The 24668-nt window shown below is 46.8% G+C and overlaps 2 protein-coding genes across 4 annotated transcripts; both read right to left on the minus strand.

The window, feature by feature from the left end:
- Positions 1 to 165: 165 nt before the first annotated feature.
- On the minus strand, positions 166 to 21557 carry LOC136477259 (mitogen-activated protein kinase kinase 3). Of its 3 annotated transcripts, XM_066475379.1 has the most exons (10): positions 20984 to 21557; positions 20694 to 20863; positions 17649 to 17900; positions 6141 to 6359; positions 5875 to 6012; positions 5578 to 5745; positions 4491 to 4604; positions 4132 to 4239; positions 1512 to 1603; positions 166 to 698 (listed from the first exon to the last, which is right to left on the minus strand). In XM_066475379.1, exons 2-10 carry the CDS (start codon positions 20808 to 20810, stop codon positions 335 to 337), a joined length of 1572 nt encoding a protein of 523 aa, XP_066331476.1. In that variant the 5' UTR covers positions 20811 to 20863; positions 20984 to 21557; the 3' UTR covers positions 166 to 334. The 3 variants fall into 3 exon arrangements, with proteins under 3 accessions (XP_066331476.1, XP_066331475.1, XP_066331477.1); XM_066475378.1 differs by lacking the exon at positions 20984 to 21557 and having other exon boundaries at positions 20694 to 20924; XM_066475380.1 differs by lacking the exons at positions 5875 to 6012; positions 20984 to 21557 and having other exon boundaries at positions 20694 to 20924.
- Positions 10391 to 12074, minus strand: LOC136477261 (uncharacterized). Its single transcript, XM_066475381.1, has 2 exons — positions 10985 to 12074; positions 10391 to 10892 (listed from the first exon to the last, which is right to left on the minus strand). Exons 1-2 carry the CDS (start codon positions 11941 to 11943, stop codon positions 10394 to 10396), a joined length of 1458 nt encoding a protein of 485 aa, XP_066331478.1. The 5' UTR covers positions 11944 to 12074; the 3' UTR covers positions 10391 to 10393.
- Positions 21558 to 24668: the final 3111 nt, after the last annotated feature.

A 24668-nucleotide genomic window follows, 5' to 3' on the forward strand; every position in this document is an offset into this window, starting at 1 on the left:
GAACAAGGTCTCATCTGTGGCAGCACAAATAGGAGACAAGAGTGAACACCCCCTTAGAACAAACAATGATCAATTTCAGCAATTACTCAAATCGCACATCCTCTTGGGACCTCAAAACAAATTGAAAAATAACAATACAACCAAAGATAAAAACAGTTCTAAACATGAATATAGTTGAAGGCTTCAACTTCAATTCTTTTAGTCAGAGGTTTGGCCCAAAATTTCAGTTCCAAAAGGTAAAATAAGATTCAAACCCAGACTTCAAAAGGATTTTTTTTTCCAAATCCACGGTACATAGAGCTTCAGAGAGTAATCTTACAAATAATATGCTCAATCAGGATTGGATAATGTACAGATCTTGCTTTGATATGTAATAGCATGACATTAAATTCCCCGGTTGCATGATAAACTGCTCTCTGAACTGACCTACACGTTTGCTTGGAATGTCAATAGAGAGCTCATCCATGCTGGGCATCCCTTCAGCTTTTATCCCATCGCCACATACAAGAAATTGGTTTCCCACAATGAATGATCCAGATACACGAATTGCAACTCCAGTTTCACCATTCGCACGACAATGTAGCTTCTCGACAACATGAACAATTTTCTCTCGGGGCCTATCACCTTTTAGCTTCTTCCTTATATTTGACAAACTATCAAAAATGTCATTTTGGCCAACATACACCTTCCCTGAGAAACTGCCAAAATAGGAATTGCAAGACTGTGCTCAGAGACACATTTCAGCACAACTATAACTATCATGTAATAATAAAGTATAATACTACCAAGGGATTCAAAACATCCAGAAGGATGCAGTTGGAAACATTCGGTAGTAACCTTCCAGTTACTTCCTGACATAAAAGAACATGTCAAGTAAAGTACAACTGAGCATGTAATGTAACTAGTCAAAAATTTTCAGCAGCTCACAATTTTGTCAAATCTTCAAATTGTCCATTCATAAAAAAGAGCGCTAAATGCATGAGCGGCACCTAAACTTGTCAAGGGGTGTCACTTAGGTCCACAAACTTTGAAAAAACATTTCTAGGTTCCTAAACTTGTTACGTGGTGTACCGCACATCCCTAAACTTGCTAAATGGTGCACCACAGGTCCATTTATGGATCATACCAACCACTGCGGTGTACCACTTAACAAGTTTAGGGATCCAGAAATGAGTTTTCAATGTTCATAAACCTAAGTGACACCCCTTGACAAGTTAGGGGCCGCTCATGCATTTAACTCTAAAAGAAAATCATAGCATTGTACAACCAGAAGAACAATCATAGCTTGTTCATTCCCCAAACAAACTGGGCCAAAAGCCCAAAAGTTGTCCCAAGTTGCATATGAGTAGATTAATCCCAGGAAATGGGTTACAATTCTAGCCAGATGGAAACTCTATCAGCATTCCAGTAGCTTTAGGATACAAAATTAGTTTTGAAGACAATGAAACTGATACACATGTATTTCGCCATGATGCGTTGATGCTTACATTTGTAACACTAACTTAAGGTACCTGAATGTAGATTGTTCCATGTAGAATGTCTTCATATGATGCCAAATCCCATCAGATCCATTAAACAAGAGGTAGTAATGTATAGCAAGCATCTGGAATTAAGGAAACAACATTATCTTTTATGCTTAGTAAACATGATACTAAAGAGTCAGCATTTTTTTCATCACGCTTCTAGTCAAGTGCATGAATGTACATACATAAAAGGAAATAATCATTGCCATGATGGTAGTTGGTTGTTTGCTGGTCGAACTTTTAAACTTTCACCGGTTTCTAATGCTAAGGACACACTAGTTAACAATTACAACTAGATAATGTCCTCCCAAATCCAGAAATGAGTTTTCAGCTTACCAACTTATTTCACCTTTCACAAATCTTCTCCATTTTGTTTTGTTAATTCCGTTACATTTTAGAAGAAAAGGGAAATACATTCAATATAGTTGATTGAGCTCTGCACAAAGAGATGGTTTTTTCTAGGGAACATTCCAACAAATTTAAAAGAGTTAAATGCACCATAGGTCCATTAACTTATGCGGAGGTTTCGGTTAGGTCCATCAACTCTAAAAGTTGATTTTCGGGTCCATAAACTTTTAACGTGGTTCACCGCAGGTACATACCCCTTCATTTGGCCCTTAGATTCAACTTCTAGGTCCAAAAACATTTTTAAGTGGTTCACCGCATGTCCATTTTGACCCTTAGATCTTACGTGGCATGTGGAGCCAGTAGCTAGCATGGCATGAAATTTGCAATTAGCCCACGAGTCATCTCCTTCCTCTTCTTTCTTCCCCAAATCAACATAGACCTGTATGGCGTGGAGGGGCTGATTCGGCCAAGGGAGCACTCGCCGGCAGCAATGGATGGGACTGCGAGCTTCACCTCTCACCCATGCACCTGAGGGTGGTTTTAATTTATCCGATGGAGGCAAGCAGCGGGTCAGCCACGAGCGTGCCCATCCAGCGGTCAACGACGGGCAGAAAGTAGAAGACTGGCGGAAATGGTGGGTCCGGCATAGACTTTCCCTGAATGCGTGCGGACAGGGACGAGGGTACTGCAGCAGACTCAACCGCACATCGTTGAAGCAATGATGGCCTACACTGACGAGAACGGTCGCGCACGTGAGCTGGACCATGGCAGCTGCAGTACAGCGGGCTGGGAGCTAAGACAGTTTCTGTGTGTCCAACGAGCGCAAAGGGTAGATGAGGCAGAGACGTACTCAGTAGAGCTCATTTTAGTTTCAGGCTCAAAAAGCATGCCCACAAACATGACACCGGCCACGGCCTTTTTGAGCTGGGCCTAGGCCTAAGCGGGCCAACCACTATTTTTTAGTGTATACAAACAATATAAAATTAAATAAATTGGTAAATTTTTAGGTTTGCATTTCGTTGTCAATCCCTGTCCACTAACAGTCGCAGATCGGGCCAAGACTGGTGGACTCATGCCGGGCCAAAAAACTAGACAAAGTAGCTTCATGTCATGTTGAATCGTGTCCAATAAATTTCAGTGAATTTCACTAAAGTTTTAAGGTGTGAACACGAGATTTTAGTTCTAGGGTGCGGCTTTGATGTGGGGGCCCACATGTTGATCATGTGGTGCCAATTGGCTTGAAGTAGCTCCCTGATGTAATAAATCATCTCCAGCAAATTTTGGTCAATTTTGAAAAAAAAATTAATGAGTGAACACGAGCTTTAGTTCAAGAGTCTAGCTTTTGATGTGTGTCCACATGTTTAATTCAAACTCATATATACCTTTTATGCAAACCCATGGATTCTACCACTTGGTGGGTTGGATTGGCTTGGGTTGAAACAACAAAATTTTGGGGTGGGCTGGGATTGGCAAGAGTTAATTTGCTATGGGTTGGGTTGGGAAAGGGGTGGGTTTTAACCCATTAGCTAGGATACACAGCTGCCGGCAATCCGACCACGGCTATCTCTAGCAGGACATCTTCGACCACGGCTACTTCGCCCACACGGGCAGCAACATCGACATGAGAAGAGTTACCGTCTTGCATGAGCTACTTGTCTGTTTTCTTCGCCAGTACACGATGCAACGACCGTTTAGACTATAGGGGAATGTTCGACATGAGCACAAAGGGTTACTATCTTGCATGAGCTACTCGTCTGTTTTCTTCTCCAGCCACAGCATACATGACACAATGACCGTTTAGACTATAGAGGAATGTTAGATCATCGACTTCAACCTTCGACTTCTTCCCTAGTCTCACCATCTGTGGTGTGACTGCAGGAGGATGTTGAGTATATCACAACTAGGATAGAGTTAGTTGGGATTACGACCACGTATACCGGCTTGACCCCCAAGTCATGTAAACTCTATATTACCACCAGAGAGGCTCAATGCAAATAATCCAATTTCATCCAATTCTATTCTGTTTCCTACAGTAACAGCACACCAGCGAACCCATCTGAATGCATTGTGCATCTATACATCATGCCAAATCAGCTAAGGGACTATTTTCAGCCAAATGTTTAACTTGAGGGATCGAATTGATCCTTAAGAATAAATGAATCTGACTATGTGAGCCCAATGGGCTGACAAAAAATGTCACCAAACCTAAATTAAACTACAGTACGAAAGGGTAAAGTTGTAATATGCTACAATGACTCACCTCAGCTATTTGCTTTAATCTTTCTGTTGGATCAACAACACTTTTGACATATGCTGCCAAATCCACCTCGGTTCCTGCATACCTCTTGATGAATGGGTGTGACAGAAGCTGCAAATAGTATTCAATGTAATCAAAGTAATAATAATGGAATAAAACATAATCTACTTGAGTTCACAGACATGCTGAAGTTATTGGGGAAATCGCACTTCAACGTTCTATGATTAAATCAAACTGACTAATAACCACTTCTCTGCATACAAACACTATGAGGCCATGAGAATTATGACAAATGTATATATTGAAACCCTACCTACAGAACTCAAATTATATGAAAATCATTTTATACAAAGTATCTTTACCTGCTCACACATGGGCCTTGCATCAGCATCTTTCTGCAAGCAATCATTGATGAATGAGCAGAATTCTGATGAATAAGCATCTAATGGTGGTGTTGGTGATGGATCATCAAGTATCTGAATTACAAGATACCAAGTTAAGAAAGAAGATAGGGAGGTGCAAATAACTATACAAAGATAATTACTAAAATGGTCACAGCATCATATGACAAATTGCAATATGATAAGCATACGTCGTTATAGCTAAGAGCAGGCAGCAGAGGGCAGGGGCAGCTACAACTACGGTCAGTTGCGGTTGTTGCATTGTGTTGGCCGTGCTTTTTTTTTAAAGCTGCTACAGAAAAGCAATTAAGAAAAAAGAACAGAGAAAATTAAGTCAAATTAAGCTCTCTAACACTTGTGCAATTTGAAATAACCTGCTATAACTAAAAAGGAATCTGATAAAATCAACCAGCAATTCGAACCAGAAACATGATACGAATTGGTATTAGAAGTGAACATTTAAAAAAAAAACTCAGCCTACGGGGGTAAGACAGCCCCCGGGCATTTTGCTAAGAAGACCTTCTCACGCAGGTCAAGAAAACCCCTGAACCTGCCCACCCACACACAGTGTTGCCCATATGAGAATGACCACAACCTTGGGCCAGACCTTAGACCTGTGCTTTGGCGTGGGATAGACAAGGAGATTTTATTTTAACCTCAGCCTAAAATTCGCTCCCACGGAAAGTCGAACCCAGGACCTAAGGAGTGCTACTAGAGCCACCTAACCAACTCACGCCTGTTCGCAGTGAACATTTACTACACTGTCAAATGATTTATACATTGCAAATTCAAAGGGAAAGTGGAGAACCCATCCATGCATTCAACTAGCAAAATCTAAGTCAAAAGACAAGTATATCATAAAAAACTACAAGTGGGTCATTTATCCCATACCAGCATATTTAATCAAGGAACCTAACTGGCCAAGTATCTCAGATTACTAGCATTTGAAGTCAGTCAATGGAAAGGACAACATTTCATCCAAACATCAATCAATAATTACAGGTCTATAGTAAGAAACAAACAAGTAACCACCCAATAACCAACTCACCTGCAACATGAGATTTGCAGGGCCTTCATTTACGTCATATGGGAATTTTCCAGTAGCACATTCCAATATTGTTAGTCCAAGACTCCAAATATCAGCAGCATAAGAGTAGTTCTCATTACGAATTCTCCCAGGTGACATATATGCGACCGTGCCTACAAAGGTAGCACACTGGAACATATTTATTTAGCAGGAAAATATATTGCTGATTCAGTCTATATTATTTCATTTTCACTACTATTCAGAAAAGAAATATCACTAGAAGAACATTGCGATGACTGTCGCCAAGAAGTAGCATACCATAGCCATTGTATTGTCCAAACCAGTACTCACACCAAAATCTGTAATTTTCGCCTCGCCCTTAAGATTTACCAGCAAATTTGCTGGCTTTATATCTCTATGCACTAGATGCCTTACTTCATGCAAGTATCGCAGACCCTTTTGAATTATACACAGAAGAATGTACCAAGTTAAATTTACAGAAAGTCATATCTTGGCTTTTACTAATGTCTAATGCTAACATAGAAACTACAAATATGGATTAAAAAGATATGGAAGATCCATACAAGCAATACTTTCTGTAGCATATGTGAAAGAACTGGTTCTGGTATAGACTTCTTGACCCTTATAATATCTGCCAAGGAACCACCATCCATGTATTCAAGAGCAATGCTTATTTGTCCAGAATCAGGCATGTAAAATGCACCCTGGAATTCAACTAAACCAGGATAACAACATGCTTCACATAATGTTCTCATCTCATTGAGAATTTGTTGCCTCTTCTCCTGCAAAAGGTATCAAGAAACTTGAGTACATAAAAACTGTGAAAAGAACCTCTCAATGACTTAAGTTTACCAACTGCAACTGTAGAATGAATATGAATTAGATAGGTAGTGACAACATAAAGTACCTGGATTACTCTATGTAATAATAAACATGGTTCACTGCCACAGCATTCAAATTGAATTTAGAGCAAACGAGAGCATGCTTACCCTTTGATGTATCTGCTAATTGCTCTCATTCTGCAATATGATGGATAAGTCTGGCTGTTGTGGTCTTTGTGGGGCTGTTGTGGTCTTTGTGTTTTTAGACAGCATAGGACAGCATCTTAGACTAGAGGACAACATCTAAGACAGCATCTTAGACTAGCATCTAGAGGACAGCACCTTAGCATCTAGGACAGCATCTTAGACTAGCATCTTGGCATATGCTTAGCTGGCTAGCAGCCTATAAATATGTATCCCCAACCCCTTAGGTTGGCATGGCATTGAGAAATAAACCAGAAAATTGTCCCAACTCCTAGTGTCATTCTCTCTCGATGAGAGTAAGAATTCTGCTACTTCCAAGAGTGAGAATTCAGCGACTAACAAGTGGTATCGGAGCCGTACTATCCTGTAGCCTAAGCATCTCCTGCTCATCTCCTCTCCCAGCCACACAACAGCCCCAGCTGCGAGCAGCAACTCCGGCCGCTCCTGCTCACTCCTCCCCCGCGCAGATGAGCAGCAGCTCGTCTGAAGCAGCCCTCTCCCCACGCAGCAGCCCCCCGGTAGCGCGTCATGTCCGCAGGGCAGTCTCAGCACTCGGTCGCCTCGAACACGCGGCGTCGGCAGGAGGCCGAACTTGCCGCGGCAGAGGAACGCGAGCGAGCGGAGGCAGAGACCGCTGCGGCGGCGGCAAGGGCGTCGAGGCTGGCAGCGGCGGAGCTGGCAGCAGCCAGAGCGGAGGCGGAAGCAGCGGCGGCGACGGCGAATGCAGCGCGTCGGCGGCAGCGGAGGTCGAGGCTCTGCGCGGCAGCATCGGCAGCTCCATTTCCGCTGACGACACCGCCGACGCGGACCTCGAGCTACTAGAGAGGGAGGCAGCGCGAGTGCGGGCGGCGCAGTGGGCAGCCGCGCACGCCCCACGAGCGTGGCGGCAGCCCAGACAGGCGCGGACGCGCTGGCGGCGCTCCTGGAGGAGGCGCGCACGGCGGTGGCGCTCCTGGGGCAGCCGCGCACGCCCACGAGCGCGGCGGCAGCCCAGACAGGCGCGGACGCGCCGGTGGTGCTCCTGGAGGAGGCGCGCACGGCAACGGTGGCAGACGGGTCGATGGAGAGCGCGGCCTTCACAGGCAGCGTGGCTCTCTCTCCCCGGATCGGTTCCGACGGGTCAATGGAGAGCGCGGCCTTCACAGGCAGCGTGGCTCTCTCTCCCCGGATCAGTACCGTGGTTACCACGGGCTCCAGGCTGTTGTCAGGGACGTCGGTCCCGGCGGTGGGTGGCCTACCCTCACCAAGACCAACTACGTCGAGTGGGCTGCGGTGATGAGGGTAAAGCTCTAGGTGCGGCACATGTGGGAGGCAGTCCGATACGGCGACGGCAACTACGACTTAGATCGACGGGCGATGGATGCCCTCATCGCTGCAGTCCCGCCCGAGATGCAGTTCTCGCTTACCAACAAGCGGACTGCCAAGGAGGCTTGGGACGCCATCGCTGCGGCACGCATCGACAGCGACCGCGCCCGCAAGTCCACACTGCAGGCACTTCGTAAGGAGTGGGAGAACCTGGCCTTCAAGCCAGGTGAGGACGTTGATGACTTTGCTCTCCGTCTCAACACTCTGTTACAGAAGATGGTGCAGTTCGGCGATGACACCTACGGCGACGAGAGAGCTGTCGAAAAGCTCTTTCGCTGCGTCCCCGAGAAGTACAAGCAGATGGCTCGCTCGATCGAGTCCCTGCTGGATCTCTCCACGATGTCGATCGAGGAGGCGATAGGTCGCCTCAAAGTCGTCGACAGCGATGAGCCACAGTCTCTCTCGGGGCCCATCACCACTGGCGGGAAGCTCCTTCTCACTCGGGAGCAGTGGCTTGCCAGCCAAGGTGATCGGAAGAAGGGGGAGCCTTCTTCCGCGACAGGCGGCCGCAAGCGTGGCAAGCCACGCAAGGCGCGCAGAGACGCCCAGGCCGAGGCGCGTGGACGTGCCGAGGGTGATGCCCGCGGAGGCGCCCAGGGCGGCGCCGCCGGCAGGCACAAGCCGGCACGAGACGACGCCTGCCACAACTGCGGCCATTGGGCCAAGGACTGCCGACAGCCACGACGCGGCCAAGCCCACGTCACACAGGCAGAGGAGCCGGCTCTGTTCATGGCACATGCAAGCATTGAGCTACCTTCAGCGGCACCGGCCGCAGTGGCTCTCCTCCACCTCGACGAGCCAAAAGCACACGCCCTCCTCGGCGACAGCTCCAGCAACGACAAGACTGATGGGTGGTGCCTCGACACCGGCGCCACCCATCACATGACCAGTCGACGGGAGTTCTTCACCGAGCTTGACTCTAGCGTCCGAGGCTCCGTCAAGTTTGGGGATGCCTCCGGCGTGGAGATCAAGGGCGTCGGCTCCGTCATCTTCACCACCGTGTCTGGTGAGCACAGGCTGCTCACCGGAGTCTACTACATCCCCGCGTTGAGGAACTCCATCATCAGCTTGGGACAGCTGGATGAGAACGGTTCGCGCGTGGTGATTGAGGACGGAGTCATGAGGATTTGGGATCGTCGTCGTCGCCTTCTTGCCAAGGTATCCAAAAGCGCAAATCGACTCTACGTCCTTAACGTGCAGGTGGCACAACCCCTCTGTCTCACTGCTCGTCGGGACGACGAGGCGTGGCAGTGGCACGAGCGTTTCGGGCACCTTCACTTTGAGGCCCTGAAGCGGCTCAGTGCCACGGAGATGGTGCGAGGCCTACCGTGCCTCGACCATGTGGAGCAGCTCTGCGATGTCTGCGTATTGACGAAGCAGAGGCGACTCCCCTTTCCACAGCGGGCTAGCTTTCGAGCCAAGGAGAGGCTCGAGCTTGTGCACGGGGACTTATGTGGCCCGGTGACACCAGCCACACCGGGAGGACGACGCTACTTCCTGCTGCTCGTCGACGACCTCTCCCGCTACATGTGGGTGATGGTCCTCGGCAGCAAGGGAGAGGCTGCGGACGCCATCAGGCGCGCGTAGGCTGCTGCGGAGGCAGAGTGCGGCCGCAAGCTGCGCGTGCTGCGCACCGACAACGGCGGCGAATTCACGGCGGCTGAATTCGCGTCGTACTGCGCTGACGAGGGCATTCAGCGCCACTACTCCGCGCCGTACAGCCCGCAGCAGAACGGCGTCGTCGAGCGGCGCAACCAGACGGTTGTGGGGATGGCTCGGGCCCTCCTCAAGCCGAGGGGGATGCCGGCTGTCTTCTGGGGAGAGGGGGTGGTGACGGCCGTCTACATCCTCAACCTCTCGCCTACCAAGGCGCTCGACGGCAGGACGCCGTACGAGGCTTGGCATGGGCGCAAGCCGGCGATCTCCCACTTGCGGGTCTTCGGCTGCCTCGCGTTCGCCAAGGAGCTTGGCCACATCAGCAAGCTCGACGACAGGAGCACTCCGGGAGTGTTCATCGGCTACGCGGAGGGCTCGAAGGCCTACCGCATCCTCGACCCGAAGAGACAGCGTGTGCGCACGGCGCGCGACGTTGTGTTCGACGAAGGGCGAGGATGGGCGTGGGATAAGGCGGTGGACGACGGCTCGGCTCTGACGTACGACGACTTCACTGTCGAGTACGTCCATTTCGAGGAAGCTGGGGGAGTAGACGGCTCTTCTTCGGCGAGCGCGTCTACCCCAGTCCCCGAGCCTCCACCAACCCCGGCACCCAGTGGCGGATCTAGGATTTCAATCATGGGGGTACGGACGAAAACGATATAGTCAACAAACATGGACACGACATAATTAGATCACTAAACGATGATAAAATAGGTGTGATAAGTTACATGTTTTCAACTTTCCATAATTCTAATATACTAAGTTTCCAGCTAAAGCTTCACACGCCGTTCCGCCATGGCTTGAAAGCGTTTAATGATATTTTCATTGCTTACACGTCGAAAAAAGTCACGCTCAATAAATGTGACCAAACAATCATTTAAGTATTGATCACCCATCTTATTCCGAAGCTTGGTCTTCACATAGTTCATTCCTGAAAAGACTCTCTCAACACTTGCAGTAGCTACGGGAAGGATGAGGACCAATTTCAGCAATAAATAAACCTGTTTAAAGCGATCATGCTTCTTTGTCTCAACTAGTTTGATAGATAGCTCATTAAGATTCTTCACTTGTTGAAACCTTGTGTCGTTTCGCACATCAACAATAAACATATTAAGCTGCGAAGAAAGTTGGACCAAATCTGTACTTGTAAAATCTTGAGGATAAAACTTTGCAAGTTTCATAAGTTTATCTTTATCAAAAGCAGCAAATGAATTAGCTGGATTTAGAGCAGCCATGCAAACAAGAAGCTCTGTATTAACTTCACCAAACCTGCCCCAGTAAGGAGAAAATAAATTATTACGAAAGGAAAAAACAAAAAAGCTGAACAATAATAAAATAATAAGCAAGATATATTATCAAACCTGCTATTGAGCTCTTGGAGTTGCATATCAATGACACTTAGAAACATTTCAACATGGAACCGATGAAGATTCTTTACTTTCACAAAGTAACGTTTTGGTCTCCCCACAGGCACATAAAAACCATCCATATCAGGAACCTTGACTCGATGTTTAACACAAAAAGATGTGACATCCTTCAGAAAGGTTTCCCATTCATTGTCCTCTCGCAACACTTGCAAATGGAACTTAGTCATCTCAACAAATTCAATAGCATTAATAATGTCTTGATCCCTTTTTTGCAAAGCCTTGCATAACTCATCAGTATATCCAAATATGGTCAGCAATAAGTGTGCCACGAATATAAAGTCAAATGACTCAATTACTGTCAAGCAATTTTGAGCTTTTATACGCTCAGATTGAGATTTATCTTTTGAGATCTTCCCAAGAACTTTCCGGAGTGTGGGATACATAGCAATAATACGAGAAATAGTCTTGTAGTGAGTTCCCCATCGAGTATCTCCTGGCCTACCCAGACACATCTCTTGATTTAAACCTTGTCCTGTTTCAATTTCACCCTGTTCTAAAGCTTCCAAAACCTCCTGTGCCTGGGCTTCTCTAAGCATGTGATGCTTTCTACAAGAAATCCCAACAACATTCAAAATATTTGTGACACAATAAAAAAATGCGACACAGTCATCATTTTGTTTGGCAACAGCAACAAGAGTCAATTGGAGTTGGTGCGCAAAGCAATGAATATAGTATGCTGAAGGAGATTCGTCCATGATTTTTGTTTTCAGCCCATTGATTTCCCCCTTCATGTTACTAGCTCCATCATATCCTTGACCACGACATTTAGATAATGTCAATTTGTGCTCCATAAGAAGAGACACTATTGCATCTTTTAGTGTTGAAGAAGTAGTATCCTGAACATGAACAATACCAAGGAATCTTTCTGTAACCCTTCCTTTTTTTGTCAACATACCTTATGCAAAGAGCTAACTGTTCCTTTTGGTAAACATCACTAGATTCATCAGCAAGTATAGAAAAGTAGTCATCTCTAAGATCTTCAATAATAAGTTTGCTAGTTTCTTTGGCACAACAGTTAATGATATCTGTTTGTATGGAATGGGCAGTCATCTGACAATTCTTGGGAGCATTCTGTCCTGTAACCTTTCTAACATCTTCAAACATTTCACCCAACCATTTTTGGAGTTCCTTAAAATTCCCCATATTGCTAGATGTGTCACTTTCATCATGTCCCCGACAAGACAGCCCTTGACGCAAAAGAAACCCCAGACAACCAATTGAGTAGGTTAAACGCGCCTTATATTTAACTTTTTCTTCTGTGGTGTGCTTAATGTAAGTACTTGCTATTGATGCTCTTGGCCTAATGAAATTAGTAAATTTCTCAAGAGCTTCATTGTGGGTGCTTGTAATGCTTCCAACATGCAAGTCAAGTTTTGCAGGCTGGTTCCATTTTCTAAACCCACTATTCACAAAAGCATCACCACCAACATAATTAGCTGTATCCGCAAACAAATAACAAACAAAGCAGAAGGCAACATCCTTTTCCACACTGTACTTAAGCCAATCATACTTGTCAAACCATCTAACCGGAAAGCGACGCTTACCACCAATTTGTCGCTGTGGAAAATTATGTCCTTGGCTGGCATGGCCCTTTTGCAATATATCCTCTTCTCACTGCATCTTGCTCATTGGCAGAATATTGGATGATGGGGATCCTCTTTCCAGGATCATGGGGAAGACGATCAACATCATAAATTCCCTCTTCTGTCTCTTGTTCCTCATGTATTTCTTCGTCACTAGGATTTTCAGGTCTTGCTTCTTGATCTTCCATCTCCTGTGTCTCATGTATTTCTTCCTCACAAGGAATTTCAGGTCCTACTTGCTGATCATGAATAATTAGTTGATTTGGGGTGGAAGAAGACACCTTTTGTGCTTTCTGTTTCTGAGCATGAGCATTCCATAGAGATGCAAGATTGTTATTCCTCTTCATGCTGTTTGATGTTCTGCAATAATAAAATTAAATACATACTGATCACTGAGTACTCTAGGGACAAATATTTTCTAAGAAAATAATTGGTCAAATTAGAAGAGGAATTCCGCAAACCATAACTATTGATCACTGAACTATTGTCTAATGATTGGTCGGAATGAAACAAGACTGAATTTTACCGTTTGCATCAGGGGAAGCAGTCAAGCAGTGTCGGACTGCTGGATGGATCGGCGGCAGCGCCTCAGCCGGCCGGCCGTCAGCGTCTCAGCGACGTCGCGACGAGGGTTTCTGTCTTTCCAGCTGCCGACGGGCGGGCGGGGTTGAAGAAGGAAGTCGCGTCGTTTCGTCTGGCTGTTCGAGTGTTCGGTAGATTGCTTATACATCAATACGTGTTGTGCAGTATGGAACTGGGCTGTTGTTGGGCCAAGAAAGCAACGAATGTAGAGTGTTCGGGCTGTCGTATGGGCTGAGCAGGCTAGCAATTGTATTTAACAATGTATTATACATGTACAAGGTATTAAAGGATATATATACTTGGTGTTTTTCCAGAAATTTTGGGGGGACAGCTGTACCCCCATGCACCTACTGTAGATCCGCCCCTGCCGGCACCTGCTACTCCAACAGCACCACGCTCTCCAGCCAGGACCTCGGCTGCGATGAGTTCTTCGCCGGCTCCACCACAGCCGGCAACGCCACGCACTCCAGCACCGACAGGCACCACTCCGAGCACGTCTACTCCACCACCAGCTCGTGTCGAGCACGGCCCGGTTGAGCTCGCTACTCCGCTCTCTCACGACGAGGAGCACGTCGACGCGTACCACGACGGCGAGCCGTTGCTGTACCGTACGATGGAGAACCTTCTCGGCGACTAGCCGGTGCCGGGACCGGTGCCTCACGACCTGGAGGCGCAGTTGCACCTTGCGTGTGACGACGGCGAGCCTCGATCATTTGCAGAGGCCGAGAGACACGCGGCATGGCGCGCCGCGATGCAGTTGGAGATGGATGCGGTTGAGAAGAACCACACCTGGGAGCTTGTTGACCTTCCTCGTGGTCACCGTGCGATCACCCTTAAGTGGGTGTACAAGCTGAAGAGGGATGAAGCCGGTGCTATCGTCAAGCACAAGGCTCGCTTGGTGGCACGAGGTTTCGTGCAGCAGGAGGGGGTCGACTTCGACGACGCCTTTGCTCCCGTGGCACGGATGGAGTCCGTGCAACTCGTCCTTGCGCTAGCTGCCCAGGAGGGCTGGCGTGTTCATCACATGGACGTCAAGTCGGCGTTCCTTAACGGCGACTTGAAGGAGGAGGTCTACGTGCACCAGCCGCCGGGATTTGCGATCCCCGGCAAGGAGGGCAAGGTGCTCCGCCTGCGCAAGGCCCTCTATGGTTTGCGGCAGGCACCGAGGGCGTGGAATGCCAAGTTGGATTCCACGCTAAAGGGATGGGCTTCGAGCAAAGCCCGCACGAGACGGCCATCTACCAACGGGGCAGTGGAGGTAATGCTCTGCTGGTGGGTGTCTACCAACGGAGCAAAGCCCGCACGAGGCGGCCTTTCTCCTTCTACCTGGAAATCGAGGTGCACCAGGATGACTCCAGGATCACGCTTCGACAGACCGCCTACGCCAAGAGCGTCGTTGAGCTAGCTGGGCTCACCGACTGCAACCCAGCTCTCACTCCGATGGAGGAGAGGTTGAAGCTGAGCCGCGACAGCACGACGGAGGAGGTGGACGCTACGCAGTACCGGTGTCTTGTGGGGAGCCTTCGCTACCTCGCCCACACACGGCCGGACCTGGCATTCTCCGTCGGCTACGTTAGTCGGTTCATGCAGCGACCGACAACGGAGCACCAGCAGGCTGTGAAGAGGATCATCCGCTACGTTGCGGGGACTCTCGACCACGGCCTCTACTACCCTAGGTGCCCTAAGGCGGCACACTTCGTCGGGTACAGCGACAGCGACCACGCCAGCGACATCGACACCAGCAAGAGCACGAGCGGGATCCTCTTCTTCCTCGGCAAGTGCCTCGTTAGCTGGCAGTCGGTCAAGCAGCAGGTGGTGGCCCTGTCCAGCTGCGAGGCCGAGTACATAGCGGCCTCCACCGCTTCGACTCAGGCGCTCTGGCTCGCTCGACTGCTTGGTGATCTCCTCGGCAGAGACACTAGAGCGGTGGAGCTCAGGGTGGACAGCAAGTCCGCTCTGGCCCTGGCAAAGAACCCCGTCTTCCATGAACGCAGCAAGCACATCCGGGTGAGGTACCACTTCATCCGAGGCTGTCTTGAGGAAGGGAGCATCAAGGCGAGCTACATCAACACCAAGGACCAGCTTGCGGACCTGCTCACCAAGCCCCTTGGGAGGATCAAGTTCCTTGAGCTCTGCTCCAGGACCGGGATGGTTCAACTTTCCCACAAGACGACCCACAAGACTTAGGGGGAGAATGATGGATAAGTCTGGTTGTTGTGGTCTTTGTGGGGCTGTTGTGGTCTTTGTGTTTTTAGGACAGCATAGGACAACATCTTAGACTAGAGGACAGCATCTAAGACAACATCTTAGACTAGAGGACAGAGGACAGCATCTTAGCATCTAGGACAGCATCTTAGATGAGCATCTTGGCATATGCTTGGCTGGCTAGCAGCCTATAAATATATATCCCCAACCCCTTGGGTTGGCATGGCATTGAAAAATAATCCAGAAAATTGTCCCAACTCCTAGTGTCATCCTCTCTCGATGAGAGTAAGAATTCTGCTACTTCCAAGAGTGAGAATTCAGCGACTAACACAATAAAACCAAGCCAACACTGCTCTCACTGCAACTATACTACTGCACTCCATTAAACAAGTGTTGTGGAAAGCACTATAAACAAACATTAAGCCAGCTGCTTAAATGGATGCAGTAACCATCCCATCATGTATACATGACTTATATACCTCCTGGAGACCACAAATGCTAAACTGTATTAACAATCTGATTCTTAAAGGGCGGGATAATCATGTTTTTCTATTTGTATGAGCATAATCACATGTAATTAGCAATAATCTGATCCCAAGTTACAGCTGATTGGCCCATCTGTGTAAATAGCCCATCACAATATTAACACAAAGAAAAATGATTCAGCAAAGAACAAAGACTCGTATGTGTGACAAAATGATACTTCTAATGCACAAGATTGGCTTCAAGATGAATCTGCATGTTCATAAAATGAGCTAAGCTAGTCAGAAACTTGTACCTAGCTCGATAGTACAGTAGGATATTTTTTTTAATTTTAACAATAGTATGCAATCGAATATGAGAAAGAATATCATCAAATATGTAAATATATAAGCACGAAACACCGAACAATTGCATAAGTCCAATCAGTCTTCCATTCTCCAATTAATCATGTAGCACGTGCAGTACCCTTTCTGTCCAACAACTGTACAAGTCTTGGCAGGATGTTTTCAGCTCTAATTTGTTTTGCTCCAGCTTTTGAAACAGCAAGAATATGTTACCGGTATTTACAAGGCATCTGATTAATCACAATTAATTGGTCCCTGGAGGTTGACCAGGGGCACCGAGGCAACTAGCTCAACCAGAAACCTAGTCGTCCAACTATTCGTCGCTTAATCACAATTGGTCGTACAACTAGGATAGGGACGACCAGGTTGGTTGCTGTGCTTTTCGTGGGCCTGCTTAACTGGGCTTACATGTGGGCTAATGGGCTGCCAATTTGGCCTGTTAGGGTTAGCATAAGAGTTCACCAAAATGCACAGCGAGGAGGCACGCTGCAATCCTCCCCCACGCTGCTGCAATTCCTCTTCTGCCTGTGCACGGTTCCTCGTCGTGATGAGCTCCTCCTCAGACGGTATGTGCCCTTTCCCTCCATCTTCTTCCGTCCTTCATCTTCTTCCCTTGTGCTCCATCCCTCACTCAACAGCCCTCTGCCAGTCTACTTGCTTTCTGTGCTGCCCCTTTGCTACTCATCTTGCTTGCTGGTTCTCCGTCCTGAGAGGCTGTATAGTTGTTGTGTATATTTGTAGATGTGGAACAGCCGCGTGTAATGGTGGAAGTGATCATGCTTGCTTTATTGTGTATACTATATAGTATATAGAGGTATATAGTATATATAAAGAGCGTTCCCAGTGCAGAGAGCTCCCGCTCTGTGCGGGTATATATATGTCCTGAAATATATAGGACGACGATTAATCGGTCTGGTCGATGACTAATCGCGATCAGTCGCCTGGTCGGTCCCATTGCGACCAGGCTCGACTATACGATTTGTAAACATTGGTTTAATCACATTGCATGGTACACAAAGAAAAAAGAAATATTACCTACAATGCGAAAAGTATGATCCATGACGCAAACGAAACAGGGAACTACGAATATAGGGCTCATTTTAAAATTAGTTTTTCCCTTTAAATAAATATTATACAGTTGGAGGAAATTTAGACATTGGTTAGAAAAGATAGGATTAGTGTTTTAAACTAGATATCTTGAATTATGCAGTTGGGGGCAAAAGGGATATAGTTATTGCAATCAACTAGATGCGCATAATAAGTCCTTCACACAAGCTCCCAAGAATGTAGGTCTTCATTGCAAAGAAATACTGTGAATGGTGGTTAAGCAATTGCGGGAAAAGAGTGCACAAAAACATGGTTTCTATTTGCATCTTTGACCATAAGGAATAAGATACGAACCTTCTCGAATATGTTTATCTTCTTCAAGGCCAAGATTCGATGAACTGGAATAAATATAGCTCTCTCCACTACACTACTTGCACCATTACCGATGGGATCAAATATGTGCATCTCATGAGAGGCACAACGGTACCCCTTCTCATCAGAATCTGACTCGTCTGGCCCAGCACTTCGTTTATGAAAGCCATGCTCATTGATGTTATACTCACCCAAGGATCTACTAAGTAAATTAACAGTCCCACCATCAGAAATCTGCATACAGAAAAATAATATGTATAATACATTAAATAATGTTCAATATATGACTTAAGAGTTTAAGCACTGTGCATGATATAACACCAGTCTGAATACAATTGATCCTCCACATCCTTTCCTACTTTTGTATTCAGTTGCCTCAAAGGTGTAGCAGCGAAGAACTGGAGAAGGTTTTTCCTTCTTTTTTTTTTTGAAGAAATCCATTTTACTACCAAAACAATCCACTTAACCCACTAAGCAAAAGTTAGGCTCGATTTTGTCTCTCAAACAATGAGATTTGTCTTTTTTTTCTCAGCACACAAGATGAGTTTTAAGTTCAGATTTTTGTCAGGTGACTGAGGATATGATGTCCTATGTTAGAAAAATACATTGAGAATTTTATATGATTACTTCCATGCAAATTTGTATCTCAAGGGTTAAATAAGTATGATGCTCCTAGCCTACAAAAATAACCATGAAAAGTTCATGTATTTTTCTAACATAGGAACATCATATCCTTTCGTAAACCACAAAATTTAACTAAAAAACTCAACTTGTACATGTGGAAACAAAAATACAAATCTCAATGGGGGTAGAATTGACCAATTGAAATAGTTTGAGGATTGTTTGGAAAAGCAAAAAGGACTTCTTTTCCTTTTTCTTTTTCTTGCATAACTTGGGAAGGCTGGCAACATCCTTATTTAGCATAGTCCATTCATTACTGGAAGCGGAGGCGGAGCTCATGAATTTGCATGCCTAGGGCCAATATTTAAGCACCTAAAGCACCAGCTCCAGGTCACATCTATGTAGTACGGATACGTGGATGCTATTTTTCCGAGAATCCAAACACCCAATATGCAGGAATGTTTTATTACTTTGTTTGAAAAACAATAACAATGTTCGTATAATAGCAAGAACAACAAATCATCTTGTGATTATGTCATTTTGCATTTTTGTTGTTGCATTTTGGTTGCAAACAAACAAAAACAACAACAGTTCAATTGTTTGATAGAGAAGATAACAGGATCCTCAAATCCCTGACTCAAAGAAAGAAGTGGTTGGTCAGGAAACATAACTATGAATAAGCAAGGACTATGCATATAAGAGTGTCAAAGGAGATATAACCTTTTTTAGAGACTGTGATTATGAAAAGAGTGGCAAGGGATGTTTTTTCAAAAAGGAACTGCCATAGGAAACTGAAGTGGCTTAAATAACAAATTGACCTGCAATGCTGGTCTCCATGCAGTTGAGTGAATCGTCCTGTTTCTCGTGCAGTGAGGATTTGCCTATTGCCGGCGGCGGTGCCAAGCATGCTGCACTCCCACACAGGGGCACATGAGGAGACAACAGTGCGCCACCAACGCTGGCCGCCCAGCCAGTTGGTCACACATGACACATGCTCGGTGCGCAGCCACACATTGCTGGTCCAGGCATCAAGCCATGGCGCTCAGCTGTTGATTCAGCCACCAGTGAATTAATTTGGCCATGCCCCCAGATAGGGTTTAACACGTAGCAAATGAGGAGCGGACGAGGGAAGAGGAAGACAGCGTGAGAGCGACAGATGCGAGGCGATGCAATGGCAACACCAAACAGCTTGCTGGGCCTGGGTAAATCCTTCCAGGCTTTTGCCTTGCTGGGTCATGGCCTGCTATCACAGAGAGACGGATTGGGCCATAAAAGTTTTAGGTGATTTGGCCCTAGGCCCAAATTCACTCCTGACTGCAACCAACTGATTTGGATCATGTCGAGTTTGCGTAGGAGAAGGTTTAGCCATTATTAAAATCAGTGAACAAAATTTAGAAAATATTTCGTTAGAATCCATAAGCAGTTCAGGGTTAGGGTGCAAGATGAAGAAAGCAAAGGATCAATAGATAAAAAAACAGGAGCAAGAATGCAACAACCTACCAAAAAAACAGAGATCACAAAGAACATTTTCTAAAACAAATAATAAGTCTGGTAAAAATGATTTACTAATTTCTCTTGTGCCATTATTACACACAAGAGTCATACTTAAGTCACAGAAAACACAAAAACATGGAATGATTTGCACCCTACATCTTAGGCCCTGTTTGGCAGAGCTCCCAGAACTGATTCTCTGCTGAATCAGAGAGAAGTGATTCTTTGCTGATTCCGTGAAGTGATTCTCTAAAATGAACTAAGAGGCTGGGAACTGAAAAAAGTAGGTTCTCCTGATTCGTGATTCGCCATCGTGATTTTGAGAGTTTATGCTAAAGAAACAAAGAAAATCACTTTCAGCCACAGAATCACTTCTCTCAAAGAATCAGCTTCCATAGAGAATCAGAATCAAATGAAGCTCTACCAAACAGGCCCACAGTCCCATGTATGCGCCTCAGTATGGTTACTGTGATCTAGTTGATATGGGTAAACACAGTGTAGATGAGAAAGCATGACCGTGAGCACAGTGCATCACAAATTTCAAAAGAATGTTAGGCAAGAGTTTAACTGCAAAGTTAATAGCAGGCAGGGCTATAGGTAGCTTATCAGGCAACAAGGCTACTCATGGTGTGAAGATTTCATTTGGGGAAGCTGCATATGCAAATGAGTTGACTTCCAGTACTGAAATAAATTATAAACAAAACATAGGCCTATCTGTGTTCATTTGGTTGCTTATCCTCAAATTAAACAGAAAACAATTGAGCTTGTACATGTACCACGCAGCGTTAAAGCCACTAATCGACTCTCTAGGCCTCCCACCTTAGACGAGACGGCTAACATGACATAATGTGCTATAGATAACTACAATTGCAAATACCAATGAGCAATAAACCAAGAATACCAGGGCGTGCTTACTGCGTAGGAATCGCAAGTTTCTTCTGGTAAGGGCACCCTGGTACTGGCGCCACCTCTGTCCGGGTCATCGAAGAGCAAGGGTTGTAGCTTCTTCTTCAACTCCTCCAGCCCTGCCATCCAGGTGCGCTGAGGCCAGGGCCCCTGCTGCTGGGTTGCAGTACCCGGAGGTGCTGTTTGGATAACGGGATATGAGGAGTGGGATAGGGAAATGAGGAGGGATGGAAAGCTCATCCGATGCTTGGTTCATGAGAAAGGAAAATGTGGAGTGGAGGGGAAAGGGAAATGCGGACCTCTTATCCCACCGATTCTATCCCGTAGGGAGGTGTGGGTTGTGCCAGGTTACTGCCCTCCTGTGTGCTCGGCCTTCGGTGTCCTCAGCCCCGAGACGCGCTGCCGGAGACGCACACACCTCGCTAGCGTGCGTCAGACCGTCGGAGCCCGCGCTCCTTCCACGCGTGGGGCCACCGGAACCGCGCTCCTCGCACGGTGCCGCACGAGCTTCGCCCGGCTCCTCGACGCTCCCGTGGGCCGAGCTAGCGGTCGTTGCCTGGTTTGCCCCCGGGGCGCATCGCTGCTGGCAAATCCGGCGGAGGGGATGAGCGGGGTCGACGGCTGAGGGGACGAGGTGGCCGACGGCGGCGCTGCGCTGGAGAGGGGCGGGGTGAAGCCGGCGCAGGGATGGAGCGGGCAGGCGAGGCCGCGCAGGGCGACGGCGTCGTATGGACGTAGCAGTGCGGGGCGAGGCCGGGTCGTCACGAAAGGAGCCGGCGCAGGGGCGGTGTGAAGGGCTACGCCGGCGCAGATCTGAGAAACGTGCGGGAGAGGAACTGAGGAAGACACGGAGACGAAGAAGCTGTAATTACACACGAGCTGTTAAAAATCCTTCTGAACTTCTTTGTTGTTCAAACTATTTTGTCGGTGTTCTATTCTTTTTTCATCGTTACACGTGGGTTCGATCAGTATAAAAGTCCAAAATACCATTCTCTCGTCCACACCGCTCGCGCTCGCATCCGAGGCCGGTGGAGCCCGCACCCACGCTAGGCAGAGCTCACGGTCGCGCTCGCGTCCGCCACGGTCAGCAGCGGCGGCGTCCATTGCAGGTCGGGCTGCTCCCGACCGCGCGGCCCTGGGTGCGCCGAGCACGCGCATGGCCGCACGCAGCTCAAGGAGCACGCAGTCGTGCGGCCATGGAGGCCAAAACTCACGGGGCGGGGCGCGCAGGGCCAGGGTGGCGTTTGAGGTCTTGCGGCCGACGACCATGGCGAGCAGGGGCGCACGCGGCCATGGCGGCTGGAACTCGTGGGACGCGGCGCGCGGGGACAGGGCGGCGCTGGAGGTGTCGCGGCCGACGACGCGGGACGCAGCCGACGGCGGGCGCGGACGGGTGCTCGTCGGAGCTCGGCCATCGTCAGTCTCGCCCCTGGCCACGCACGGGAGCGGAGGTGCCGGTCCAACCACCTCCAGCTGCTGGGGGCGCCCGGGGCACGAGCAGCGCGCGGCGCAGGAGGTGAAGAGCCCCGCTTGGCGGAGCTCGGTGACCGCCTCGGCGCCGCTGCTCCACGCGGCCACCCAGCCTAGCCCCGGCCGCTGCGAGCGCGGGCGCGGGGGAGCTCCGCCCCGGCCGCCGCGGGCGCGCGCGGGCGCAGGCGAGAAGAGAGAGAGTTTGAGAGAGAGAGGATAAGAATGAGAGGGGTATTAAGGACATTTTGACTGACCTGACCCACTTGTCAGGACTCCCAAATAGTGAAAAACGAACAGAACACCGACAGAATGGCTTGGAGAGCAAAGAAGTTCAGAACGATGGCACTCGTGTGCGGTCAATTTTTTTAATGGCTCGTGTGTAATTACAAACTTTTTTAATGGCATATGTGTAAAAGCCTCATTTCCCTCTTCATTTCGATCCGACGAGAGATTAGGGACCGACGTGTGCGTCCGTGCGTGCGGTGGAGGGGGGAAAATAAGTGAAAATTTTTAAGAAAAGGAAAAAAAGATATGCTTGTACATACAAGAAAAATAAGATAAGCTTGTACATTTTGATGTAGTTCTGACAATTTGAGATGGACAACTCAACATGAGCAGGTGTCGCAGGCATCTGCCCTGCCCCGTGTTGTTACATATCCGTTTGGTAGGGCTCTAGATTCTCGCAGAAATGTTTTGGATCCACATTCTTTAAAGAAACGTTTTTGTGATGAATTGGAATCATTTTATGAAATTATTTGGCTGGCAATCGAATTTCGATTAAAAAATCATTTAAATAAAAATATGTTTAAAAAATTCTAAACGTTTTTGTGGATGGAGAACAACTTAAGATAAAAAAGACATTTTAACTTGTTGCACTAAAAAATAATTAACTGAAAAAATGAACCAATAAAGTAAGAAGCAATGAGACGAGAATATGTGTGAAACTAGCCTCTAACCGTTTCGCATGTGTATGTAGAAACGATGAAACGTTTCGGTTTCGAATCACTCGTTGAAAAGACCGCTTGGAAGTGATTCTGAAACGTTTCTCCCGTCCAAACGGGGCCTACATCTACCCCCTGAAGTGATTCTTGTTGATGAGCAAACTGGTCCAGCGACATTGTTCTAAGAAAAAGGCAAAGGTGTATTTTTCTGATAAATATGTAACAACACACCTGAAGAGCTACTATAATTTTCAAGTATTCCAATCTGTGTTCAGATGCACTGGAGTGATCATAATGGTGTAGTGTAGCATTGTCTCTTTCTTACCTTTCGTGTGATCAACTCTATGTGTATCAATCTATGTTATTTCCCAGCCTAGCTACATTTGCTTAAAAATGGAATTGTAGGCAGTCTTAGGGCCTATATGTTCATTGAAAAGGTGGACTAATTGCTTGTCTTCTGTCACTCTGCTAACTTGTATTGATGCCATGTACTTTAACAGAAATATGTGTCTGTCCTGTAGATAACTCATGACACAAGTGATGTAGCCAATGAAGGTCATAATTTATGGCCTGAGCATGAAGAGGAACCAGGTGTTCAAGGCAATCTTCAATATCTTTTCAGTAACAATGGAGGTATGCTAAATTCTTCACTCTGATGTTTTATAGTATGCCACTGCTACATAAATATTTTTATATACAGAACTACAAATACAACAGTTTGAAGCACTGCTCACTTTCTGGATAAGCTTGAATAAGCTATATTGCTTCTGAATATAATTTAGAGTGACCTATTGGAGTTGTTGCAGTCTAGAATATTGAGTCCCCTACTAGAAATGCAACATTTGTTTTTGAGACAGTATAAATCGCCCAACTAGTAAGATATGTACTTCCTTACTGCTAGTTGTAGCCAATTTTGATTTTGCTCTGCAGCAGCTAATGAATCAGCTGTTCAATGTATACTACATACATGTATGCTTATGAAATTAGAGAAGCATGTTTGAGTTCAGTTACTGTCTCCGTGAATATCCATGTCCCTTATCATCTGTACTAAGCTGTGTTGTGTAACACAAATGCCTAGAAACCTAGTACTAATTCGATTGTTTAAGGTTCAGACTTAACTACAAGATGAAATGATTTGGTGTGGTACAATTTCTGTTATGAAGCAGAGGCTTGCTTGTACTGCAAGAAGGAAAAAAAAACCCGCTAGAATCCATCCTATACTCTCCCTGACATGAGGAACTTGGTGCAGCACTGCAGCAACGCCTATCTAGGAAAAAGAGCAAAGGTAGCTTTTCTGATAAACCTTGAAATCCATCTCTGTACTTTGGTTTAAAAGCAAAACAAATAATCACTTTGGACAACTCAGATTTGGCTTGTACTGTCCTGCTTTGTTCAGAAAATGTCTTAACTGTAGTAGCTCTAAATTGGTACTGAATTATTGTAGACCATAATCAATTTGAAGGGCATTTTTTTTGTTTGTTTATCATATTGATAGGATCTCATTATGTACTGTTGGATGTGTGGCACATGGATTCAATGCTTGATGTAATCCTGGAAACAACAATGGCCACAT

Source organism: Miscanthus floridulus, chromosome 8 (genome assembly GCF_019320115.1).
Source record: "Miscanthus floridulus cultivar M001 chromosome 8, ASM1932011v1, whole genome shotgun sequence".
Taxonomy (NCBI): domain Eukaryota; kingdom Viridiplantae; phylum Streptophyta; class Magnoliopsida; order Poales; family Poaceae; genus Miscanthus; species Miscanthus floridulus.